The sequence below is a fragment of the Mirounga angustirostris genome, unplaced genomic scaffold, assembly GCF_029215605.1.
Source record: "Mirounga angustirostris isolate CCGP_5_RB_7025 unplaced genomic scaffold, mMirAng1.0.hap1 SCAF_16, whole genome shotgun sequence".
Lineage (NCBI taxonomy): Eukaryota > Metazoa > Chordata > Mammalia > Carnivora > Phocidae > Mirounga > Mirounga angustirostris.
Genome location: NW_026991724.1, coordinates 9,608,967 through 9,630,607, shown reverse-complemented (window position 1 = coordinate 9,630,607; position 21,641 = coordinate 9,608,967). Strand labels below are relative to the sequence as shown.

The 21,641-nt window shown below is 42.7% G+C and overlaps 1 protein-coding gene across 5 annotated transcripts in view; it reads left to right on the top strand.

Annotated features, from left to right (window-relative positions):
- Positions 1-21,641, top strand: part of WWOX (WW domain containing oxidoreductase) — a 945,663-nt gene that overhangs the window by 8,480 nt on the left and 915,542 nt on the right. For all 5 annotated transcript variants that reach the window (XM_064580420.1, XM_064580416.1, XM_064580417.1 and 2 more), the window contains exon 4: positions 375-553. In XM_064580420.1, coding sequence (XP_064436490.1) covers positions 375-553 — 179 coding nt within the window. The remainder of the gene's footprint in view (positions 1-374; positions 554-21,641) is intronic.

Sequence of the window (21,641 nt, the reverse complement as noted above, 5' to 3'; positions counted from 1 at the left end):
CAGAAGACAGACTTAAATGGACGCCAGTTCTTTCTGGGGTTAAGAATAAACCTTTTTAGTACATGAAAAATGGGGTTTGCCTCGCCTAAACTATAAGATGGTCTTACAGGGCGCCTGGGTGGCTCAGTTGGTTAAGCAACTGCCTTCGGCTCAGGTCATGATCCTGGAGTCCTGGGATCGAGTCCCGCATCGGGCTCCCTGCTCGGCAGGGAGCCTGCTTCTCCCTCTGACCCTCCCCCCTCTCGTGTGCTCTCTGTCTCTCTCATTCTCTCTGTCTCAAATAAATAAATAAAAAAAAAATCTTAAAAAAAAAAAAAAAGATGGTCTTACATTTATAAATGCCTGGGTTCACTGTTTTCTCCTTTTCTTTGCAGCCATATAAACAAAAGAACCACTTATTTGGACCCGAGACTGGCATTTACGGTGGATGATAACCCTACGAAGCCGACCAGCAGGCAGAGATACGACGGCAGTACCACCGCCATGGAGATCCTCCAGGGCCGGGACTTCACTGGCAAAGTGGTCGTGGTTACTGGAGCTAATTCAGGAATAGGTAGGCCGTCCTTTACAGTCGTTGTGATTTTTTGTCCCTGCTATAATGAAATCCACTTGAATTTGAACTACAATGAAATCTTTTAGAATGATTCTCTAATATAAAAATGTATTTATAGCTTTCCTGCTGTCGTTTTGTTAAGACCCTGGCCTCTTTTTAAATCCCACTGTTCTCATGGAAGGCCGTGGAAGGGCTGACCTTGAATTCTCTGAGAGCTGAACACTCAGCAAAAGACTGTGGCTATTCTGGTATTCAAGGATTAGAGACAAACAGGTTCCGTTTAAGGGTTTCTGGCCTGGTCTGTGTGGTGTCTGGACACATTTCAGTGACTTGGGTTGTTGAAACCAAAATTGATTGGTAATGGAATAGCAGGAGCAACAACCTATCATGACTTTGGAACAAAGGGTACTGCAGGTTTCACCTGGTCAATGAGAGTATCATTTTCCTTTGGAAACAGGATCTTGTTTCTCTGTAAAGTTGGAGAATTAGTCCTTGTCTTAACCTCTGGATTGACCGTCTTAACCGCCAGTGTTTAACTGCAGTGACTGGCACAGGTAGATGGCTCCAGAGGCCGCCCTTCCTTTAGCAAACAGGGCTGCTAAAAGGGACAGTGGCAGAGCAGATGCTTGTACGAGAGCTTTCCGCGGGATTTTACTCTTACTCTGTTTTGATCCACTGACAGAAGCGTACGTACCTGTAAGAACCGAACTGCCCTGGGGATTTACATCTTCAGGTTAATTTACACAGACGAAACATAGAATTACATTGGGCTGTTTTCTGGCAAGTTCTATCTGCCCTTTGACCCCTCACAGTTCCCCACTGCCCCCCTCGTTGGCCTTCTCTTTCATAAGCTTTGTCTCCTCGTGCCTTTCTGCACCTCCTCCGCTGTCTCCTTTCTCCATCCTTCTTCATTTTCAGTGACCCCTTCTCGAACCTCCAAAAGCATTCCCGGCATCATCAGGGGAAGCACAGTGGGTGAAAATACATTCTTGGAGGATCAGTTATTGCATGGCAGAGGGTCTAGTCTAACAGGTGACAGTCCCAGAGCAGAGCTCTTGACTGTACTTGTCTGTGAAGGCAGAGAGGCAAATGAAGTTTTAAAAAAAGGGAAAGGGATTTATTTAAAATCAACTCTCGGACCTCACCCTAGGCTCAGAGTATGTTCAGTTCAATTTTCTGAGCTTCTCTATTGGGGTGGATTCTATATAATCGTCATTGATATCGAAACTGATGATGCTGTATTAAAAATAACGACTGGATCCTCAGTCACCCAAGAAACAATATATTGTGTTGATTGCATTGACTACTGTTATATGAGGGTGTGGACCAGTACAGTGGAAAATAATTAAGAGAAAATAAGTACTTAAGGACTTAAGTAAAATGCCTCTTTTTATTTAACAATTAGTTAACCAGAAAATTAAAAGATCTCATTCCTTTACTCTTCTAGAGAGACAGTTTTTTCCTTTAATTAGTAAGCAACGTGACTACTGGTTATTTTCTGCGTAAGTGTTCAAACTTTGTTCCGTCTGACGTTAGATAGCAGACCTTGGTGCTCCTAATGCTCTGCCAAAGATTTGCAGCGTCAGACTTAAGGACATCATGATCCAGGACTAGTTGAGCTGGTTCAGAGCATACAAAGAGCTTTGTTTCATTGGATCTTTAATCATAAAGGAAGGGATTCTGAAGCATCGAGAATAAATGTGTTGATTAGAATGGACCTCGAGCCTCTTAGAGGAAACTCCGTGCCTCTTCACTGCTCCCGCTTCCTCTTTCTTGAAGACCTTTCCTTTCTGATGTCCATGGTCAACTTTGCGGACACTGCAAGCAGGTTTCTCTGGTCCAGCTGGATGTGGTCGCAAATCGTCAAGCTTAAGAGTGGAAGGAGTGCTGGGATGGTCTTGGGGCGACCAGCTCTTCCTATGCCAACACCCGCACTCCTTCCCCGGCTCCAGCCTTCCCTCAGAAACTGCCTGCAGTGCTTCCGGCTACCCCCCTCCCTTCTCCTCTCTTGGGAAGCATAGGTCTTGGTGGATGTGAAAGATTTTTATTCTTAATTTTTGAAATAATATCGCCCTGAAAATTCCAAGCAATCAAATCCTTGCAAATCACTTTACTTGGCAGCAATGGTTTCAGGCTTAAAGAAAAGAGGCTGAAGATAGGCACACGGCTTTTCGTCGTAACTAAGTTCACTTTTTGTATCCTGCGTGGCTGCCTTAGAAAGTGTCCTTGCCCAAGTAGGCTGTGGCTTCCGGATAAAGTCCTCCCTTCTCCTGAACTATGAAACATGTCCCTCTATAAATTGCTGTCACCACTTTTCTGCACATTTCAAATGAAGTGACTGAATGCAGAGTGACTCAGGCATCTTCATTTCCAAGACGTGTGGGCATTCAGGAGTCCTCTTCTATCCGAGCTTTAATGGTGTTGGTGTTCACTTTTCTTTTGCTGTTCCCGGGAGCCTGTTTTCTGTGTATTAGCTGTCCAGCCTTGAGCCTTGTGGGTGTCTGTTCTCTTCTAAGTGCAGTGGGCTGCCACAAAGCATAGCAGTGTTTAGAGAGTGGTGGCTCCAGGACTAAAAACGTAGGTGACCTGACTTCCAAACCTGATATTTCCAGTGATTCTTTATTTTTAATTTTTTTTAATTCTCCACAGGCATTGCTTTGTTGGAGTTGCTGTCGGTGATGCTCTCTCTGTGGTGGGAGGGGATGATCAGGTGGTAAGAGGGGATACCTTTCCTTGATGAGCTTCAGTGTTGCACTAAGATACTACCCCCTTTGAAGTGGCCTCTGAGCAGGTTTTGTGTGATTGTCTTCCTCCTCTGGCTGTAAGTTGGTTTGGAGCGATAGAATTTTCAGTGGTTTATAGTACTAAGGCATTTAGAGGGATTCCCACTTAATTCAGCTCAAAAAGATCAGGGTGATTCTGGAAGATGCAAGGATTCTGAGGAGATGTCAGAATAAAGCATTACGAGTTCATGAAATCTTTGTTTTTACACTTGAAGTCTGTAACTAGGTATTGCTGTTGTTTGGGTTCAGGTGTCTAGATTGGGGGTTGGCAGGCAGACTGTGGCTCATGGGCTAAATGTGACTGCTGTCTGATTTTGTAACTACAGTTTTATGGAACATGGCCACGCCCACTTATTTCCACCTTTTTCCTGTGGCAGTTTTCGTGCTTTCTGCAAAATTGAGTAATTACAGTAGAGAACACATGGCCTGCAAAGCCTAAAATACTTACTATCTGGTCCTTTAAAGAGAACGTTTGCCAGCCCCTGCATTAGATGATTTAGTCCCTTTCAAAGCAAGATCACCCCGACATTCTCTAAAGCAGCCCCGATTTAGATAACATTTAGATACATTTGAAGTCCCGGGCCACAGGAAGCTTTTGGTGGCACACACTCTGTGACCTCTGGGGACATCTCACCAATGTCTTGCACCGCTTGCTTCGGCTCTGTCCCCCTTTTTAGGGAGCTATGAACATTCAGACGTCGCCTCCTCAGAAACTAACACTCTTCTCTCCTTGACCTTTGTTCAGCCAGTGTTCTGAACCTGAAGACCTTTATAGATTGAAAGCTGTAGCTTGGACCTCTCTCTGTGGAGATCAGCATCTCAGTTTCCAGGGGGACGTCATGTCTTCACCCACACTTCTACTAGCAAACCAAGAGGCCCGGAACCCCGCAGTCCTGACGTGCTAACCAGTAGAGACGAGGGAGGAACTGATTTCTCTTTGTGCTCGACATAGCACTGAGTGGGAAGGGGGCAGGTGTGTCACGACTCTCTGGACTTAGTGGCTTGCTGGATGGCTCCGATTTGGTAAAAATGAGTGGAAATGGCTTCAACCATTTAATGGTGATCATTAAATACAAGCCTTGCTGGGAAGTCTCGGGAGAGGGGCTGTTTTAGGCTAGGCCATTTCCCATCACAGAGGACCCCATAGCTGCTTTTCTAGACTCAACCTGTCAGTTGCTCTGATTTGTCTCTGTGTTTAAATAGTTGAGTAGAAAGTGCTGCCTGCTTGAATCTGAGGGCTGACGTGCTCATCAAAGGCAGGATTCTTCTAATGAGGGGTTAACTGAATGCCTCGATTTGGGACAGCACCTACCCTGTTGACGGTCTCCTGTTAGCAGGGGCTTTTGTTGGAACTTCCGCAGTCTGTTGCAGCAGGCAGACAGAATGATCATCACCTTTAAGGAGTAAAATCCAGGCTTTGTCAAACGTCCATTTATTTATTATTTATTTATTTATTTATTTATTTATTTAAAGATTTTATTTATTTGACAGAGAGAGACACAGCGAGAGAGGGAACACAAGCAGGGGGAGTGGGAGAGGGAGAAGCAGGCTTCCTGCAGAGCAGGGAGCCCGATGCGGGGCTTGATCCCAGGACCCCGGGATCATGACCCGAGCTGAAGGCAGACGCTTAACGACTGAGCCACCCAGGCGCCCCTGTCAAACGTCCATTTAAACACTAGTAACAAGGGGTGCCTGGCTGGCTCAGTCGGTAGAGCATGTGACTCTTGATCTTGGGGTCATGGGTTTGTGCCCCACATTGAGTATAGAGATTACTTAAAAATAAAAAATCTTTTTTAAAAAAAACCAAAAACCAAAAAAAAACAGTTACAGGTATGAGCACATTAAATATTTTCAGTGTAATATTTTTTGGTAATGATGATAAAACTTTCTCCTTGCAGTCTTAAGCTACCAGTGGTTAAAATTTGATTTCTAAATCCCTTTCAGGATTTTTTCAGGATGAAAAATTCCTTTGGCTTTTTGAACCTTCCTAACGCTGGGCTGCATCAGTGTCGTGACTTTAGATCTAGGATAGCCTGGTCTGGTTTCGATTTTTGAGCCAGAGGGCCCATTACCAGGAACAAAACTTTTTTTTCCCTGGACAGATACAAGCTGGCCACTTTGGTCTATACCAGTGAAATGTGTTTTAGGACTGACACTTCATTTTTTGGTATTTATATAATGTAATCCTCTCTAAGTTTTATTACATGGATTCTAATTGTGTATATTTATTTAAACATCAATATCGATATATTTTGAGATATAAAATGTACATGCTCAAGCTACGACAGTCACCCCTAAATTTGTTCTCCTTGAAACAAAATGAAGGTATCAGATTTCCTTGTAGGAATCCAAAATGATAGTATAATGTTGAAATTGCTTGTTTTGGCTTTGGGAGCCCATTTTTTAAAGCTCGGGGTCTTGTTCCTAAATCATGTGTTGAAATTACAGTGTGAAGCATGGTTTCCATGTTCTTTTATCCTACTAATGACCACCATGATGGATTCATATCTGATGTAAATTCTACCAGTTCTGCAGTAATACAGGAAGAGTGCTTTTCTTCATGTAGAGATGTGTATTCGTTCTTAGGATTTTTAAACCAACACTTCAAAATTAGGAGCTGGACTAGCTTCCTTTATACCTTCAGTTCTTTGCTCTCTTTTCCATCCTGTTACTAAATTTTGCCTTCTATCCTAAACCATGTGTTGACTTGTTTTCTTTTTTTTTTTTTCCAGTTATTCCAAAAGATCCCATAAATCTGAGGCTATAAGCTAACTTGCAGTCATTTTCTTGGTCAAAACCTGCTCATATGGGATCATTACATTTGGGATCCTGATGCCTGATGACAATTTCCTTTCCGATTGTCAACAAGACTCAAAATAGTGGGATCTTGGCATTTATCTTCTTTTTAGGAACCTGTGCTCATTAGTAGAGGGAAAATTTCTGAAGTAATCTAAAGAAACTTTTGGGAATATATTAAATTAAAAACATTTGTGACCAGTGGGGCACCTGGGTGGCTCAGTCGGTTGAGTGGCTGACTCTTGGTTTTGGTTCAGGTCATGATCTCGGGGTCCTGGGATTGAGCCCTTTGTCGCTCTGTGTTCAGTGGGCAGTCTGCTTGAGATTCTTTCTCTCCCTCTGCCCCTTTCCCAGCTCACTTTCTCTCTAAAATAAATAAATAAAACGTAAAAAAACCAAAAAGCCCAAAATATTTGTGACCACTTTTCCTTTATGCTAGAATATATCCATATATTACAAGTAAAAATTTTAAAATTACTTTATTCTGAAATGCTATTGAGTTTTGGCAGTATTGGAAAAAGTCCTTGAATGATACTACATAAAATTGAGTATTAGTACCTTATGAATTAAACAACCACTTTGCAGTTAAATATTCTTAGACACTGAATATCCATGGAAATCACATAGTCTTGTTCAGAGTACATGGAAAGCTTAAGAGTATCGCAGAAGGGGCACCTGGGTGGCTCAGTTGGTTACGCGTCTGCCTTCAGCTCAGGTTGTGATCTCAGCGTCTGACTCCCTGCTCATCAGGGATTCTGCTTCTCCCTCTCCCTCTGCCCCTCCCCGTGCACGTGCATGTACTCTCCCTCTCTCTCTCTCTGAAATAAATAGTAAATAAAATATTTTTTCTTAATGTTCAATTAGTCAACGTATAATACATAATTAGTTTTTGATGTAGTGTTCAACGATTCATTAGTTGCGTATAACAGTGCTCATCCCCACACGTACCCTCCTTAATACCCTTCACCCGGTTACCCCATCCCCCCAGCTCCCTCCCTTCTATAACCCTCAGTTTGTTTCCCGGAGTCCAGAGTCTCTCATGGTTTGTCTCCCTCTCTGATTTCTTCCCCTTCAGTTTTCCCTCCCTTCCCCTGTGGTCCTCCGTGCTATTCCTTACGTTCTACATATGACTGAAACCATGTGATAATTGTCTTTCTCTGCTTGACTTATTTCACTTAGCATAATCCCCTCCAGTTCCATCCATGTCGATGCAAATGGTGGGTATTCATCCTTTCTGATGGCTGAGTAATATTCCATTGTCTGCTGCTCCCTCTCCCTCTGCCCCTTCCCATGCTCCTACACGTGCTCTTCCTCTCCCTCTCAAATAAATAGTAAATAAAATCTTAAAAAAGAGTGTCAGTGAAGCTATATATCCAAAGGAGGAGACCAACTGAAATATTCTAATGAACCTCACATCATCATTGGTAATCACATACAAAATACATTAAATAGGTATATATAACTATATATATATGTATAATGCTATATAAATTGTATGTATGTACCTGATTAGAGCTCAAACTTTTTTGTCATATGAGAAGAGTTGAATTTTACACTTGCACGTAGGTTTAGGTTTTCATTTATTTGTTGAGTGCCAGTGTATATATAACGAGGGGGTTGTGGAAGCTATTGTTCAGGGAAGGAATGGTTCAAGATCATCATTTAGAGCAAATATCTAAAAAATAAGACTTCTACCCTGATTTGAGATTGCAGGTGTTTTATAAAGTCTGAAAATTTGGAAGTTATTTTACGTAATAATTCAAGTGATTAGGTCTTTTGGTTTTACTTACTGGAGTGACACAGCGATGGTCCGGAGAAGTTAGTCTCAGAGAAGGGTCTTCCTACAGCTCTACCTCCCGTCCACTAGAGGGCTCTGTTGCTCTGTGATACAGTCCAACAAAAGCCCCCAGCGTCTCAGTACAGTTTTCCTCCTCAGCTCGTCTTGCTTTCATTTTTGTTAAATAATGCCTTTTACTTTCCTAACATATCTTTTAGGCCTTGTACTTCTTGGTGAAAGAGTTCAAACGGAAGACTTACTAGTGTCATGTTTGTTTCTTTTTCCTTTTCTCTCTCTCTCTCTCTTTTTTTTTTTTTGGCTTTTGTTTTTTGTATAAAATGCCAAGGATGAAGAGATCCGTTTAATAAAAAGGTCCATTGTATTCAGGGAGCAGCCTGTTCTGCCAAATTACACAAGGGCATGTGTTTTCGTGACATTATTGGTTTTGAGTGTGCTGGCCTATCAATAATGTGGTTTTTTTTTTTTTTTTCTAAGTGGAAATTGCAATATTTAAATATTAATGCCTCTGTTTAAGGTTCATTTAGAATGCCTTGGTGATCTTAGAATTTATTTTCAGAATATAGAGTTTCCTTGCCCCTGCCACCCTAGCCTCACCCGGCATTATATAATTTATTTGTAATTAGACTGTTTATTAATGATATGTTTTTGTACTAGAAGGAAATATGTCCTTTTGGACTCAGTATGTGTTTCTTAAATCAGGCCATATGAAACCGAATACTTAATATGAAGCAAGTAGCCAGCACTCTGTGCATACAAGGTCTTAAGGAGTGTGATTTTTATTTTGGCTTTCTAAAGTTTGAGGCAGCCCATTAATTGCATGCTTCAGCTCTCAAACAGAAATTTGGCCCAGGAAAGGAGACACTTCCGGCTTTATAAAACTGCTTATTTTCAAACTTTAAATGGGGACAGGATGAATACGCTACGTTACATACTTTGATTTATATGATTCTTTTTCTCAGCAGCTTACTTTTTCTTTCTTGAAAATGAAAGAGCCTTGCAAGCGTTGTTGACTAGTAACATCGCAAAACGATTTCACCAGAGTAAAAGTATCTTGGTCATCCATATACAGATGTGTCCATTGTTTGTCAAATAAAAATTCGTTAAAATGAGACGGTTATCCTGGGAATTATTACAGATTTTATAATAAAAGGCATGGTGGCAGTTGAAACCCTTGGACCCTTGCCTTTTCAGTCATGAGTAGGGCCCTCTTGCAAAGCTCTCTTGAATTGAGGTCTTTGGTAGATGGATCAAAATTCCAAAAGCAGGAGTTGCTTGCCTTAATTTATTATCTTCCTTTGGCTTAATAGATAACACTACATTTCATGAAGTGCCAGTCTTTATCTCGCCAAGCCCAACTAAGTGAGTTAAAGAGGAAGTGCCCTCTTATTTAACAAGTTGTGTGTCATGCTTGGAATCTAGTTATTTCAGATCTGTGAGTTAGTTGCTCATCAGGCAGTGCTGCTTCGTGTTCTGGTTAGAAGCCATATTCCCATCGTACTGTCTCTGAAAGCAAATCAGGGTTTCCTCACTGGACTCAGAGAAGATCTAAGATTGTGTGCTCATGCATTTGAGAGCAGGAGAGAACAGGGGAGAGAGTGTTTGTGTGCGTGATTTGGAGGGGGCAGCGGTGAGCATTCCAGTGCTTTTCATATTTCTCGAGGGTTGAGGAGAGACTAGCAAGGTGGATGGAGTTAGGCCTTTTCCTGTGAAGGAATTACCTCTTGTAAAGAGGAACAAAATCAGAGGGGTGCCTGGGTGGCTCAGTCGTTAAGCATCTGCCTTCGGCTCAGGTCATGGTCCCAGGGTCCTGGGATTGAGCCCCGCATCGGGCTCCCTGCTCGGCGGGAAGCCTGCTTCTCCCTCTCCCACTCCCCCTGCTTGTGTTCCCTCTCTCGCTGTGTCTCTCTCTGTCAAATAAATAGATAAAATCTTTAAAAAAAAAAAAAAAAAGAACAAAATCAGAATCAAAGCAGCTTATTGTGTAGTTGTATGGAAATGAAAGTGAAAATTAATAAAATATTTTTCCTTTTTACTCTTACCTGTAAAATGTACTTATTTATTCTAGATTGGTGTGTATTGATCACTGTCATGTTATTTCATATCGATAGCTCTTTAGAATTCACAAGGATTCGGGGCATCTGGGTGGCTCAGTTGGTTAAGCGTCTGCCTTCTGCTCAGGTCATGATCCTTGGGTCCTGGGCTCACGCCCCATTGAGGCTCCCTGCTCCGTGGAGCGTCTGCTTCTGTCCCTCTCTGTCCCCCCACCCTTCCAGTGCTCCTGCTCTCTCTCTCTCAAATAAATAAAATATTAAAAAAAAAATAGAATTCACAAAGATTCCACACACGTCTTATTTAATTCTCACCCCAGTGGTCATAGCTAGTTTGAAACTGAGTCAGAATGAAAGCACAGAGAGGTGAGGTAACTTGCCTGAGATCACACAGCTCTTGAGTTGTGGGTTATAGGACTAGAGCAGAGAACTTTGGACCCTCTTCCTGGGCCCTCTCCATTTTGCTTGCTGCCTTCTTGCTCCAAGGAGTAGTGCACAGTCCTGACCAAGCTCTTCCCAAGCAGCTCATCCAGTCTGAAATCAAATTTATTTTCACAAGTCTGTGAAAGCCCGCTCTTTGGCAGGCAGACCGGGTGTGGTGTCTGTAGGGAGGTTTGAGGCGCACGTGATCTCCGCTGCTCGATCGTGGGTTAGTTCACGGACGCTTTCTCTGCCGGATCCCTCTTTGGTGTTGTGAATGGGGTATTGGCGAAGAATTATGGGGGAAGGGGAGCTCGCATTTGTCAAGCTCATATATATGTCAAGTGTTAGGCTAGATTAGCTTGTTACATGCCTTCACATTTAAGTACTTTAAAATTATTTGTTATTGGTATAAATTCCTTATGGAAAACTTAGAATGTGCAGATAAGTAAAAATAAAAAAAGATGTAGATAAGAAAAGAAAAAAAATTACCCCAAATTCTTACCAGCCAGACATAATTGTTAATATTTAGCACATAGGATTCTGAGCATTTTTCCCTTCCCCTCCCTTCTGTTGTTATTTTTTTGAATGGTGGAACATGACCACCTCTCCCTGCCATTAAATCTTGACATCTTAAGTGGTTGAGTGGTATTTTCTTAATGTAGTTCTTAACGTTCTCCCACTGTGGCACATTTGGGTGAGTTTCAGCTTTTTGTGGTAGCTGTCGAATGGAGATGAACATTTTATAGTTAAGGGTTTGTACCCATCCGTGACTCTTCTGTAGTTTTTATTTTCTGCAGGTGGAATTGCCGCATCAAAGGGTTTGTTCCCTAACCTTAACATCTTGATCTGTTTCTCATCAGACCACACCCCTTGGAAACTTGCACTCATTTGAATGTGCATTTGCCCTGCATCCTTGCCAACCTTGGAGATTAGTTTTACTTCCTCTAAAGTGTCACTTACTTTTGCATGTCTCTGATTATTAATAAGATCGATCAGCTCTTCATTTGGCCATTTATATTTATTCTTCTATGAATTACCTTTTCATCTAATGTTCGTAACTATCGGGTATGTATTGATTGCTAATTGATTGCTTCGTTCATGTGGTATAATTTAATCTTCAAAATGTCCCTTTCTCTTAGAGGTTAATTTATCTCAAAGTGTCTATTTTAAGCACCTGTTCAGTCTTGCAATTAAGAGGAAAATCATGAGGAACAAGTTGGCCTAACTCCCGTTTGCTTCACTAAAAACTTTCAAGTATATGTCTTCTCTGTGACACCAGCTACGACTCTAGTAGTGGGCACCGCTGCTTCATACCTGCATTTAAGGAGGGAGCACCCCATAAGACTGGCAAGTTGGCCGCTGACAATGGTGGTTGAGTCCCAAGGTAGCACCACGGGCGACATTTGGTTCTTTTGGTTTTGCACATTTCCCCCAGATCTTCCTTCTCTTAATGATAGAACTCTTCAGAGTTTTCCTGTGCATTATCTCATTTGATGAGCCTGGCTCTCGTGTGGTGAAATTGTACCACTGCTGAAAATAGCTCTGCTGACAGGCAGGGGAAGCTTGATAGGTAGCGAGTTTCTATTTGGAGAGGCAGCAGGGTGCATGAGAAGAAGTCCTGGCTCGGGAAGCAGACGTGACCTAGTTTCAAAACCTGGCCTCACCGCGTCCCATCTGAGTGTCTTGGGGCAAGTTACTTCCCTTCTCTGAATTCCTGTTCCACATCTATAAACAGAGCCAATATTCCTGTTTTGAAAAGTTTTTAAAGATGGGAACTCCAGAGTGCCCAGGGAATTGCCTGCTCAACATTGCAGGCACTTAATGCACTTAATAAACTGCAGGCATTTGGGGAATGGGAGACAAGGCGATCAAGTTACTGAAATTAGTTTGGTATTTTCCTAGCTTCCTGGTTTTTGTATCCTCAAAAGGTTGCCCTGGTATCTGTGAGTTTGTCCTGAAATGACCTTTCTGAATGACTGGTTTAGACATTGACTTGTCTTTGGTGTGAAAGGAAACATTTTAGGTATCTTTTGGTTGGAGGTCAGACAGTAGCTTCATCCAGAAAAAAGGTATCAAATGAGAGAGAGAGAAAAAAAAAAGGACAAGGTTATTTTTGGTGCAGTGAAGGAAGAAAAAAGATGTTATGAAGCTTGGGGGCAAAAAGCAAGGAACACCATTAAACCTGAAAGGGATGCATGTGGTAACATCTTTATCAGGAGAGTGTGGCTTGAGAGCACCGTTCACTTGAGCTGGCGATGGTTTCTAGGAGTGCCCGATGTATTCCGCATAGACGTCCAGCTTTGCCATCCGTTTACTTGTTCATACCAGACACCGTATCAGTGTTTGGACAGAATTTTATCAGCCCTTCAACAGGAATGATGGGTTTTATTGGAGACTTCTGGGAACATGTCAGGATGAGAACTGGCCCAGGAGACAGGTGGTCATAAACTTAGCTAACGGAAGGCAAGTCACTTAACTGTTTGAGCCCTGCTTTCCTCATTTGTGAAATCAAGAGAATAATACTTTTTGTTACCTACTTTTTAAGGATCAGATACAAGACAGTGTGCAAAGGCAGAAGAGTACTCTATGTAGTTGATCACGGTTGCGGGAAAAGAAACCTAGTGGTTGTTGAAAAAGAGAAGCCTTCAGGAGGAGGCGGCTTTAGGTTTGGAGGAAGGTAGAGGTGGGAGAAAGAGAGTGATTTAATTCCTTAATGGGTGGAATAAAATAGGATCTCTTGATGTTTTTTTGTTGGGATATGCTGGGAGGTTTCCGCCAGTATCTCCTGCAGAGTTCAGAAACGGACCCCGATTTTAAGTACCTTTGTTGTGTGCTGGGCAGTTGATTTGGTGGTGAGGACTACGAAAGTTGAGCGGTCCCGTCCCCTCCTGAATTGGCAGGTTGTGACTCGAGCCAGACCGTCAGAAATCTGGGGTAACAGGAAGGGACGCTCAGCAGAGGCAGAATGGCTGCGGGTTCTAGTTGTGTGGAGGCTTCTTTCAGAGTGGAGATGCTGTCAGTTCTCTGACAGTAACTTTTCCTTCCTGGTTCCCTAAAGTGTCAGCTGTGGAAGCGCCTTCCCTCCGCTCCCAGTGCACAGCTAGCTCAGATGGAAGAGGGAAGAGCGACCTGGGCGCTGTTGGCTCGCAGGACATCAACAAGATTGCCAGCAATGTCTTGATTCTGGGAACTTGGTTTTCCTGGTGATCACATGAACGAAAAGAATGAAAATAATCAGTCTCTTTCAAATGGACAGACTCTGCTGTGTCAGCCACTGAACCCTGCAAGGAGGATGAAATCTCAAAACTTTTTGCATCTTTCGATTTGTCTTCTGCCTTCAGTTTTTCTGCATGGCTGTGTTGTATAGTGAGGCGGCCATGGCTTCTAAATTCTGCATCCGGGTTTGAGAAGCTTCTATCAGCCAGGAGATTGTCATTGCATTCCAAATGCATTAAAAAAAGAAAAGAAAGAAAAAAATGCCATTACAACTTCATCTGTTAGCGAGGGAAGTTCCAATTCCTAGTTCATGTACAGTTACCGGATTGAGCGTTTGACAAGGTGGAGAGCACTGTAACAGATCCATATGGGGGAACATCTCAGTCAGGGAGCAGAGTCAGGTTTTTGGCAAGGGATACCATCCTTTCAGCCCGAACAGCTGATTTGGGAGCTCTTGGTCTCCGTGCACAAGGGCCCTTTCTCCTACCAGGTCTAGGGATCGCTGCATGCCTGGGGTTTCCTTTATAGTGCCTGTTGGCCTGATCAGGGAGGAACTTAATAAAGGGACACCAGCAGTGGTTTGCATGTCACTGTCCTGGGACTCTCAGACCCTCCTGAGTGCACACGTGTGCACTGATCATTCATATGTCCCATGCATGTTTGCTTTATTGAAGCTACACACATTTATTCACGTACAGGTCTGGAGGTCAGAAGTCTGAAATCCATTTCACTGGGCTCAAACTCAGGGTGTCGGCAGGGCTGGCTCCTTCAGAGGCTCTGGGGGAGAATTTATTTCCTTGCCTTGTTTGAAACTTTGAGTGACTGTCCATGTTCCTTGGAGTCTGGTCATTTCTTCTCCTTCTGACTGTGTCACCCCACTTCCTGCTTCCACATCATATCACCTCCTCTAGTGGAGTTCAGTCTCCCTCTTATAGTGACACGTCCTTGGGGCCCACCTGGGTGATCCAGGATAATCTGCCATCTCAAGGCCCTTATCTTAAATTACACCTGCAGTCCCTTTTGCCGTATAAGTTAACATTCCCAGGTTCCTGGGATTAGGACTTGGGCATCTTTGGGGGGCCATTATTCAGCCTACCACAGAAGGAGATGGATTATCTCCAAGAACTCTTTCTTCGTCAGCATCAAAGACTTCTGTCCTCACTCCACCTCTTCCCTACCTCAATGATTCTTTTTTTTTCAGGAAAAAAAAAAATCATGTCTATCAGGCCTCAGTGCTCTGAGTTTAGGAGCAGCTCTGTGATTCCTCATTTCCTCCAGTTTGAGTTTGTCTGAAGTAGGGTGGTGTATAAATGTCCGGAGCTTTCCTTGTATTGCCATTGAGTAACTAACTCAGTATCACCTAATGTTCAAATCCTGTGCGCTGCTGCCTCTACCATTCGAGGAGCTGGGAGGTGACAGCGATTAAGGGAGGGGGACATTTTTATGCCTGCTCATTCCTCTAGAGCCTCCCAACCAGGACAGAGATAACAGTAGATTGTAGTATTTTTTGTTTGGTTTTGTTTTAGATTACTTGTCAACATGTTAAAATCAGGATATTTTACTGAAAAGTAATCCTGATTTCTGACTCTCAAAAAATCAGAAGAGCTGGGAACACTGGGGTCCTGTGCCCACCAAGCGGAATTGCTCTGATGCTGAGACACGTTGCCCCCAGCGGGCTGTCCCCTTGCAACTAGGCAAGGGTATTTTATGTGATCAATGTCCAAAACTTGCCTGGTTCTTGTGATTCTTGAGCTTAGAACCTTGGTTTATGGTCTGTGATGAGGGCTGTATGGAGAGTGGACTGGCTGGCTCATAGCCACAGAAACACCCTTTTGTCCAACATTTGTGCAGTCAACAACATCGACTACTGAGTACCAGGTACCAAATCTTCACCGTAGAACCAGTCCTGACTGTTACGGAACCATAAACTAACCAAAATATTCGCAACTTGATCTTTGTGCTTCTAGAGAGCACTAACTTTTCTTTATGGTATAATCGTTTGTTTTAACCACACATTTCCCTGTATACATGTATGCCTCTAGGTAGCTTCTAATTATTTCTGTATTTCTCTATCTGTATTTAAAAGTAGAGATACTACAGCCTTTTTTGTTTTAATTCTCAGGAGGACATCTGCAAATGAGCACCAAATCTGCTGTAAATTAAAGAAACTTTTGCTATCTCTACTAAAAAAAGTCTTACCATCAGTCTCTGATTTTTCTTAAGCTTTGTTCCCACCTGTGCATCTTCCGAGCAACCATAAAAGAAAATAAAACCTGCAGTACGCACAGGGTGAGTGAAAAGTCACTTTAAACTCGACGAACAGTGTGTGGATCCGTGGTCAAGTGTAATTGCTTATTCTGTAATTTATATTAATCACAGTTCCGTTGCTTGCCTTGTGGTAGTTAAGCGTGCAGCTCTCTGACGATTGTTTTAAAGCTCATCTTGTGTCTTTTGATGTTTATGCTTAAAAGTCTAAGCAGTTGTTAACTACTCAGTCTGTGCTAAAACTAGTGGTTGCTTTGAGTGGCGTGTTCACTCGCTTTGTTTGTGGATGAATTGCTTTTCCAGGTCTGGCTGTCTCTCTCGCTCGCGTCTGTGCTCTGCCCGGTTTTGCCTCAGCTTTGGAGCCTCAGGCTCTCTGTTCCCCGAGTTGCTGATGGTATAGCTGAGCTCTGCTAATGCTGGTTATTAACCTGACAGTGTATACGAGTGAGGCTTTATAATTGCCATAATTCTTCTTGACTCCCTCTCCCAGCTCCTCGAATGGTAGAGGCAGCAGCGCACAGGATTTGAACATTAGGTAGAGAATCGTAGCTTAAACGTAGCATTTTACATTCTTTCAAGGCTGCAGAGAAAGTGGTCCCATTTTTGGATAATACTTGGATCTATAAATTCCAAGCAAGCTTTTTTTTTTTTATTACCTATTATGTAAAACTTAAAAGTTAGCTAAACTGGGGCGCCTGGGTGGCTCAGTCGGTAAAGCGTCTGCCTTCGGCTCAGGTCATGATCCTGGGGTCCTGGGATCGAGCCCCGTGTCGGGCTCCCTGCTTAGCAGGGAGCCTGCTTCTCCCTCGGTTCTCCCTCTGTCTCTCTCTCTCTGACAAACAAAATAAAATCTTTAAAAAAAAGTTAGCTAAACTTTAGAATTTTTAAATTTTAGGGTAGCACACTCAGTCTTTAAGGAGTGACTTCGAGGTTGTGTGTTTTAGTTATTTTAAAGCTGGTCTTGTTTGGGATGAAGAATTTAATAGTGTTTAGTGTTCAAAGGATACTTTCTGGAAACTCTTAAGTATCATGTGTTCTGTTTAAACTGTTCATAGAGAAGCACCTGAACATGAAATAATTTCATACTCACCCCTCAAGAACAAATTTGATGGCTTTAAATGAATGTAAGGATCGAAGTGCTGAAGCTTCCAGAGTCCATGTCATAGGAGGCTAACCTAGGGATGCTACCTTGCACAGCAGCGGATGCACTTCAAGGCTCAGCTGAGCTGGAAAGGGAGCAAAACATTACAGACTTGTCACACTTAGAAATAAGGGGTTCCAAGTTGATAGTCAATAAAATACTTCCTTCTCCTTAACAGCTTTTGTGGATCTTATACAGGTATTAGGGAGCCATCTGTGTTTTCTTAAACCTTCCTTGACCGTTTCCTTTAAGAATGGCTTTGTGTTGTATGGCTCTGGGTGTGTGTGTGTGTGTGTGTGTGCGCGCGCGCGCGTGCAGGTGCGCGGCACGCTTGTTGGGGAGAATTAAGTCTTGCGATGAGAAAACAGCAAATGTTATTAATGTTGACTTTACTATTTGCTTAAATACTACTATTGGAGCTCGGAGTCTGTATGCTGGCAGGATGGCTTTGTTGAAAGCCTGTGGTAGACCAGCTCTCTGCTATTATCGGTAGCATTTCTGGATGGCTATCAGCAGTCTTTCTTGAGAGACCTAACCATATTTTTAGTACTGGGCATCTCAGCAAGTACTAGTACGGTAGTTACAAGGACTGTTTCCTCTGCAGGCGGGGCCTGTAATGCCTGCTGAATGTGACATGCTCGCTAAGTCTTTTGGAGACGTTAAACACCTCTTTCCTGAGTTTCTTTAAGCTCTTTTTCATTGCTTCTGTTATTCAAAGTACATCTCTGGCTCATCTCTTCATTCTCTGTTTAGTTTCACATTTTACTTTAATCTTTCTGTACATCAGTATCTGTCATTATGGCATTTAAGGTCTTGGAAGAATTTGGCAGTTGCCAACTTTTTGAGAAAATAAAGCACTCCACCATTACAATGTTCTGCTTATGCTGAGTTAAAAATTCACATTATTTGGCTGAGGTTGTGATGATTTAGGTGCTGTTTGTAATTAATACAAGGGAGATTTTCCTTGCTGGTAAGAGTATAACTTCGGTTTTAGAAGGCTTGATCGTGTTTTTTTTTTTTTCCCCCCATGGTAGACGTGAAAAGAACCAGGAGAGTCTGAGGATATTTATAATATTGTCATGCAGTGATCCCACTGTGAAGACTTAAGCAAGAGAGAAAATCCAGATTCTGGTGACCTACAGTGCTGATGGCAGAGGGCAGAAGTGAGGCACCGATAGGAAAGGTGTTGTCCGCACACTAAAAAATCCAAATGCTGTAACAGAGCAGACCCTGCAGTGTAGACAAACCTGGCTTCCACTGTACCCTGGCCTTGCCAAGAAATAGAGGGTGCAGACTGTACCCTTCGCCTTCCCCTCCTGGAGTGGAAGGAGTCACCCATGTGCAACCGCTCAGGAATAGTTCTTTACCTAGCAGAGTGTGAACAAGTACAGGACAGCGTTTGAAGTGGGCAACATGACTTTTAATGTTTGGTTTGGAGCATGAAGCTAGCTAGCTCCACCGGGTGGTGGTTGACCAGATAAAGGGGAAGATTTCTTTCTGAGAAGGGGAGGCTTTAACTTCCTTCAGAAAGAACATCTGAAGTAGCTTTTGAGCTTCTTGTAGAAGCTTAACAGAGAGACATGCAGTAGGGAGAATTTGGATATTTCATCTGTGCTGTCACTCAAGTTTTATTATCCCATTCAAGGAAACGTGCTTAATTGTGTTCAGATATTAGAAGCCAGCTCTGTTGAGTTCTGTTCATCTGATCACAGGGGATTCTTCCATTCTGTAAACTGAGATTTCTTGCTTCCAGCAGTGATATTAGTCTGAATCAGGCTTTCTCTTCTTGCTGCTAAATGTTTCAATTATCAATAAGGTGAAAGAATAATTAAACCAAAAGTGTTACTAAAAAAACAAAACAAAAAAACAAAAAAAAGCACTTCCACTAAAACTGTCCCAAAAAGATAATACGAAGGAAAATGAGATTTGTAGGCATGTCTGTCTGATTCCTTTCTACTTGATATGAATTCTTTTTTTTTTTTTTTTAAAGATTTTATTTATTTATTTGACAGAGAGAGACACAGCGAGAGAGGGAACACAAGCAGGGGGAGTGGGAGAGGGAGAAGCAGGCTCCCCGCAGAGCAGGGAGCCCGATGCAGGACTCGATCCCAGGACCCTGGGATCATGACCTGAGCTGAAGGCAGTCACTTAACCAACTGAGCCACCCAGGTGCCCCGATATGAATTCTTTTTTTTTTTTTTTAAAGATTTTATTTATTTATTTGAGACAGAGAGAATGAGATAGAGAGCATGAGAGGGAGGAGGGTCAGAGGGAGAAGCAGACTCCCTGCCGAGCAGGGAGCCCGATGCGGGACTCGATCCCGGGACTCCAGGATCATGACCTGAGCCGAAGGCAGTCGCCTAACCGACTGAGCCACCCAGGCGCCCCTGAATTCTTTTATAAGTTGAACATATAAGCAATGTGCGCATTTATGTGACTATTGAGATCTCTAGAATAGAGAATTCACCTGTGTAACTGGAATTTATTCAGCATGCAAATGTGAGTGGATGATTGTTTTATATACGCCTGGTATTGAATGATGGGTAGCTGTGATAACTGTATATAAAATTATATTAAAGTCCAAGAGGTGCTTTTATGAGGCAGGCTGGAAATGGCATCCGATTTTCTTATGGCTTTTTCATGTCCATTTTGATGAATCTATTTATTACTTCTATAATGAGTAGTACACATGGTTGGTTAGCCAAGTTATTGAACTTTATCAACCTTGGCTGAAATTCACAATGCGTGCCAAACTTGTTGTAACATGTAAGAAATTACATCTGGGCTAAAAGGTTCAATAATGATTACTCTTATAATGGAATCTTTTACAAAGCATAGGATTTCATGATATGCCTATGCTTTTTAAAAATTATAGTGATACAGTGAAACAAAGAATAACATTATAGCTGAGAAATAAAGTGTTCTCTTATGGTACAGATTCAGATTTATAATAGGCTTATTGGACTCCCAGGACATGGTGAGAGAGGATCTTGTGTTCACCCTCACCTGTCCCTCCCTTTAGGCCTTACTAGAGCTAGTCTCAATCATGTGACTTCTGAATACTTCTGGGTCTAGGGGACAAAGCCTATTAATATGCTGTTATATCTGTTTATAAACTCTAAACTGTTTTGAAATGTGTAGGTACACTCTTCTTGTTACAGAGACTTGAGGAACATAGATCTTTGTACTCTAAAGAGAGAAATCTGAGCACAAATTGGTCTGTTAGCCCGTAAAAAGATGTTGATATTTGGAGGGCCCAGCACGTTGCACATTTTCCTTTTCCTAAGTTTTGAAGGAATTGAGAAATAGGGCAAACAATACGGCACGTGGAAGACTAAAGCATCACCTTTGTGACCAGTCAAGCGGATGCTGGTGAACATGGTTTATATGTGTGGGGTGGTAGGCTTTCTAATCCTAACTGCCAGAATTAGATGGGGTGATGGGTCCAGTGCTGGATGCTGCCAGGCCTCCTGTGAGGGCAGGGCCCACCCCTGCAGCTCGCACACCACCGTGCAGCAGAGTGTGGGTTTTATAAGAGGACAGGAAAGGCAGGGCTTTGTGAGGCCAGTCCTGTCGCATTTCCTACCATGTGAGGTACAGGAGTAAGTGAGGGCAAGGCCGAGGGCCTGGGCTGTTAACACAAATGGAGGTCCCCTCACCCAGAAAGACAAATCTGAAAGGGGTATGCTCCCTCCCTCCCCCGCCCTCCAGCAATAAAAAACAAATATGGTTCAAATTATTAAACCTTAGGAAAATTAGACTCCAGCATCGCTGTGTGTCCAGTCCACTGTCTGGTTTTCTTGTAGATTTTGAGCCCTTTTTTCTTGGATAACTAAACACAATGTTTTCTTTCTCTTTTTTTTTAAACTTCTATTATTTTCCAAGTTGCCAACTCTGTGTCCTTGGACTGTATTCTTAACCCCTGACTCTCTGTTTCCTCATGTACGAAGTGGGTACCATGAGCTGGAGAATCCAGTGAGGTGATGTGAAAATACCCATTGTGATGTGATGTCTGTTGCCTTGTGTTGCTCAGCACGAGTCACCTTATCGATTGTTTTGCTTCTAGGACTAAGTCTTACATTTATTTTATTTTATTTTTTTAAAGATTTATTTATTTATTTGAGAGAGTGAGAATGAGAGAAAGAGAGAGTACATGAGAGGGGGGAGGGTTAGAGGGAGAAGCAGGCTCCTCGCCGAGCAGGGAGCCCGATGCGGGACTCGATCCTGGGACTCCAGGATCATGACCTGAGCCGAAGGCAGTCGCTTAACCAACTGAGCCACCCAGGCGCCCCCTTACATTTATTTTTAAAAAGATTTTTATCGTGGATAATTTCGTATGTACGCCAGCAGAGAGAAAGTTACAGTTTTTCTTAAGAGGTAAAAGGGAGCTGGTTTAAGATGCACGCTTGAATGAAATAGGGAAGGAAAATCAATTGAGTTTCAAACAGGAGCCAGCCTCCTGAGGGGCAGCTCCACAGCTGTCCCAGTCTCTGTTCCCCTTTGGGAGTTTGATAAATATTTGCCCATTTTATTTGACTGGCCCTTGGCAGTGTGCAGAATGGCCAGTGGATGATAGCAAAGGGGCCTTTGCAGAGCTGTGGTTCCGTATGCTCCACTT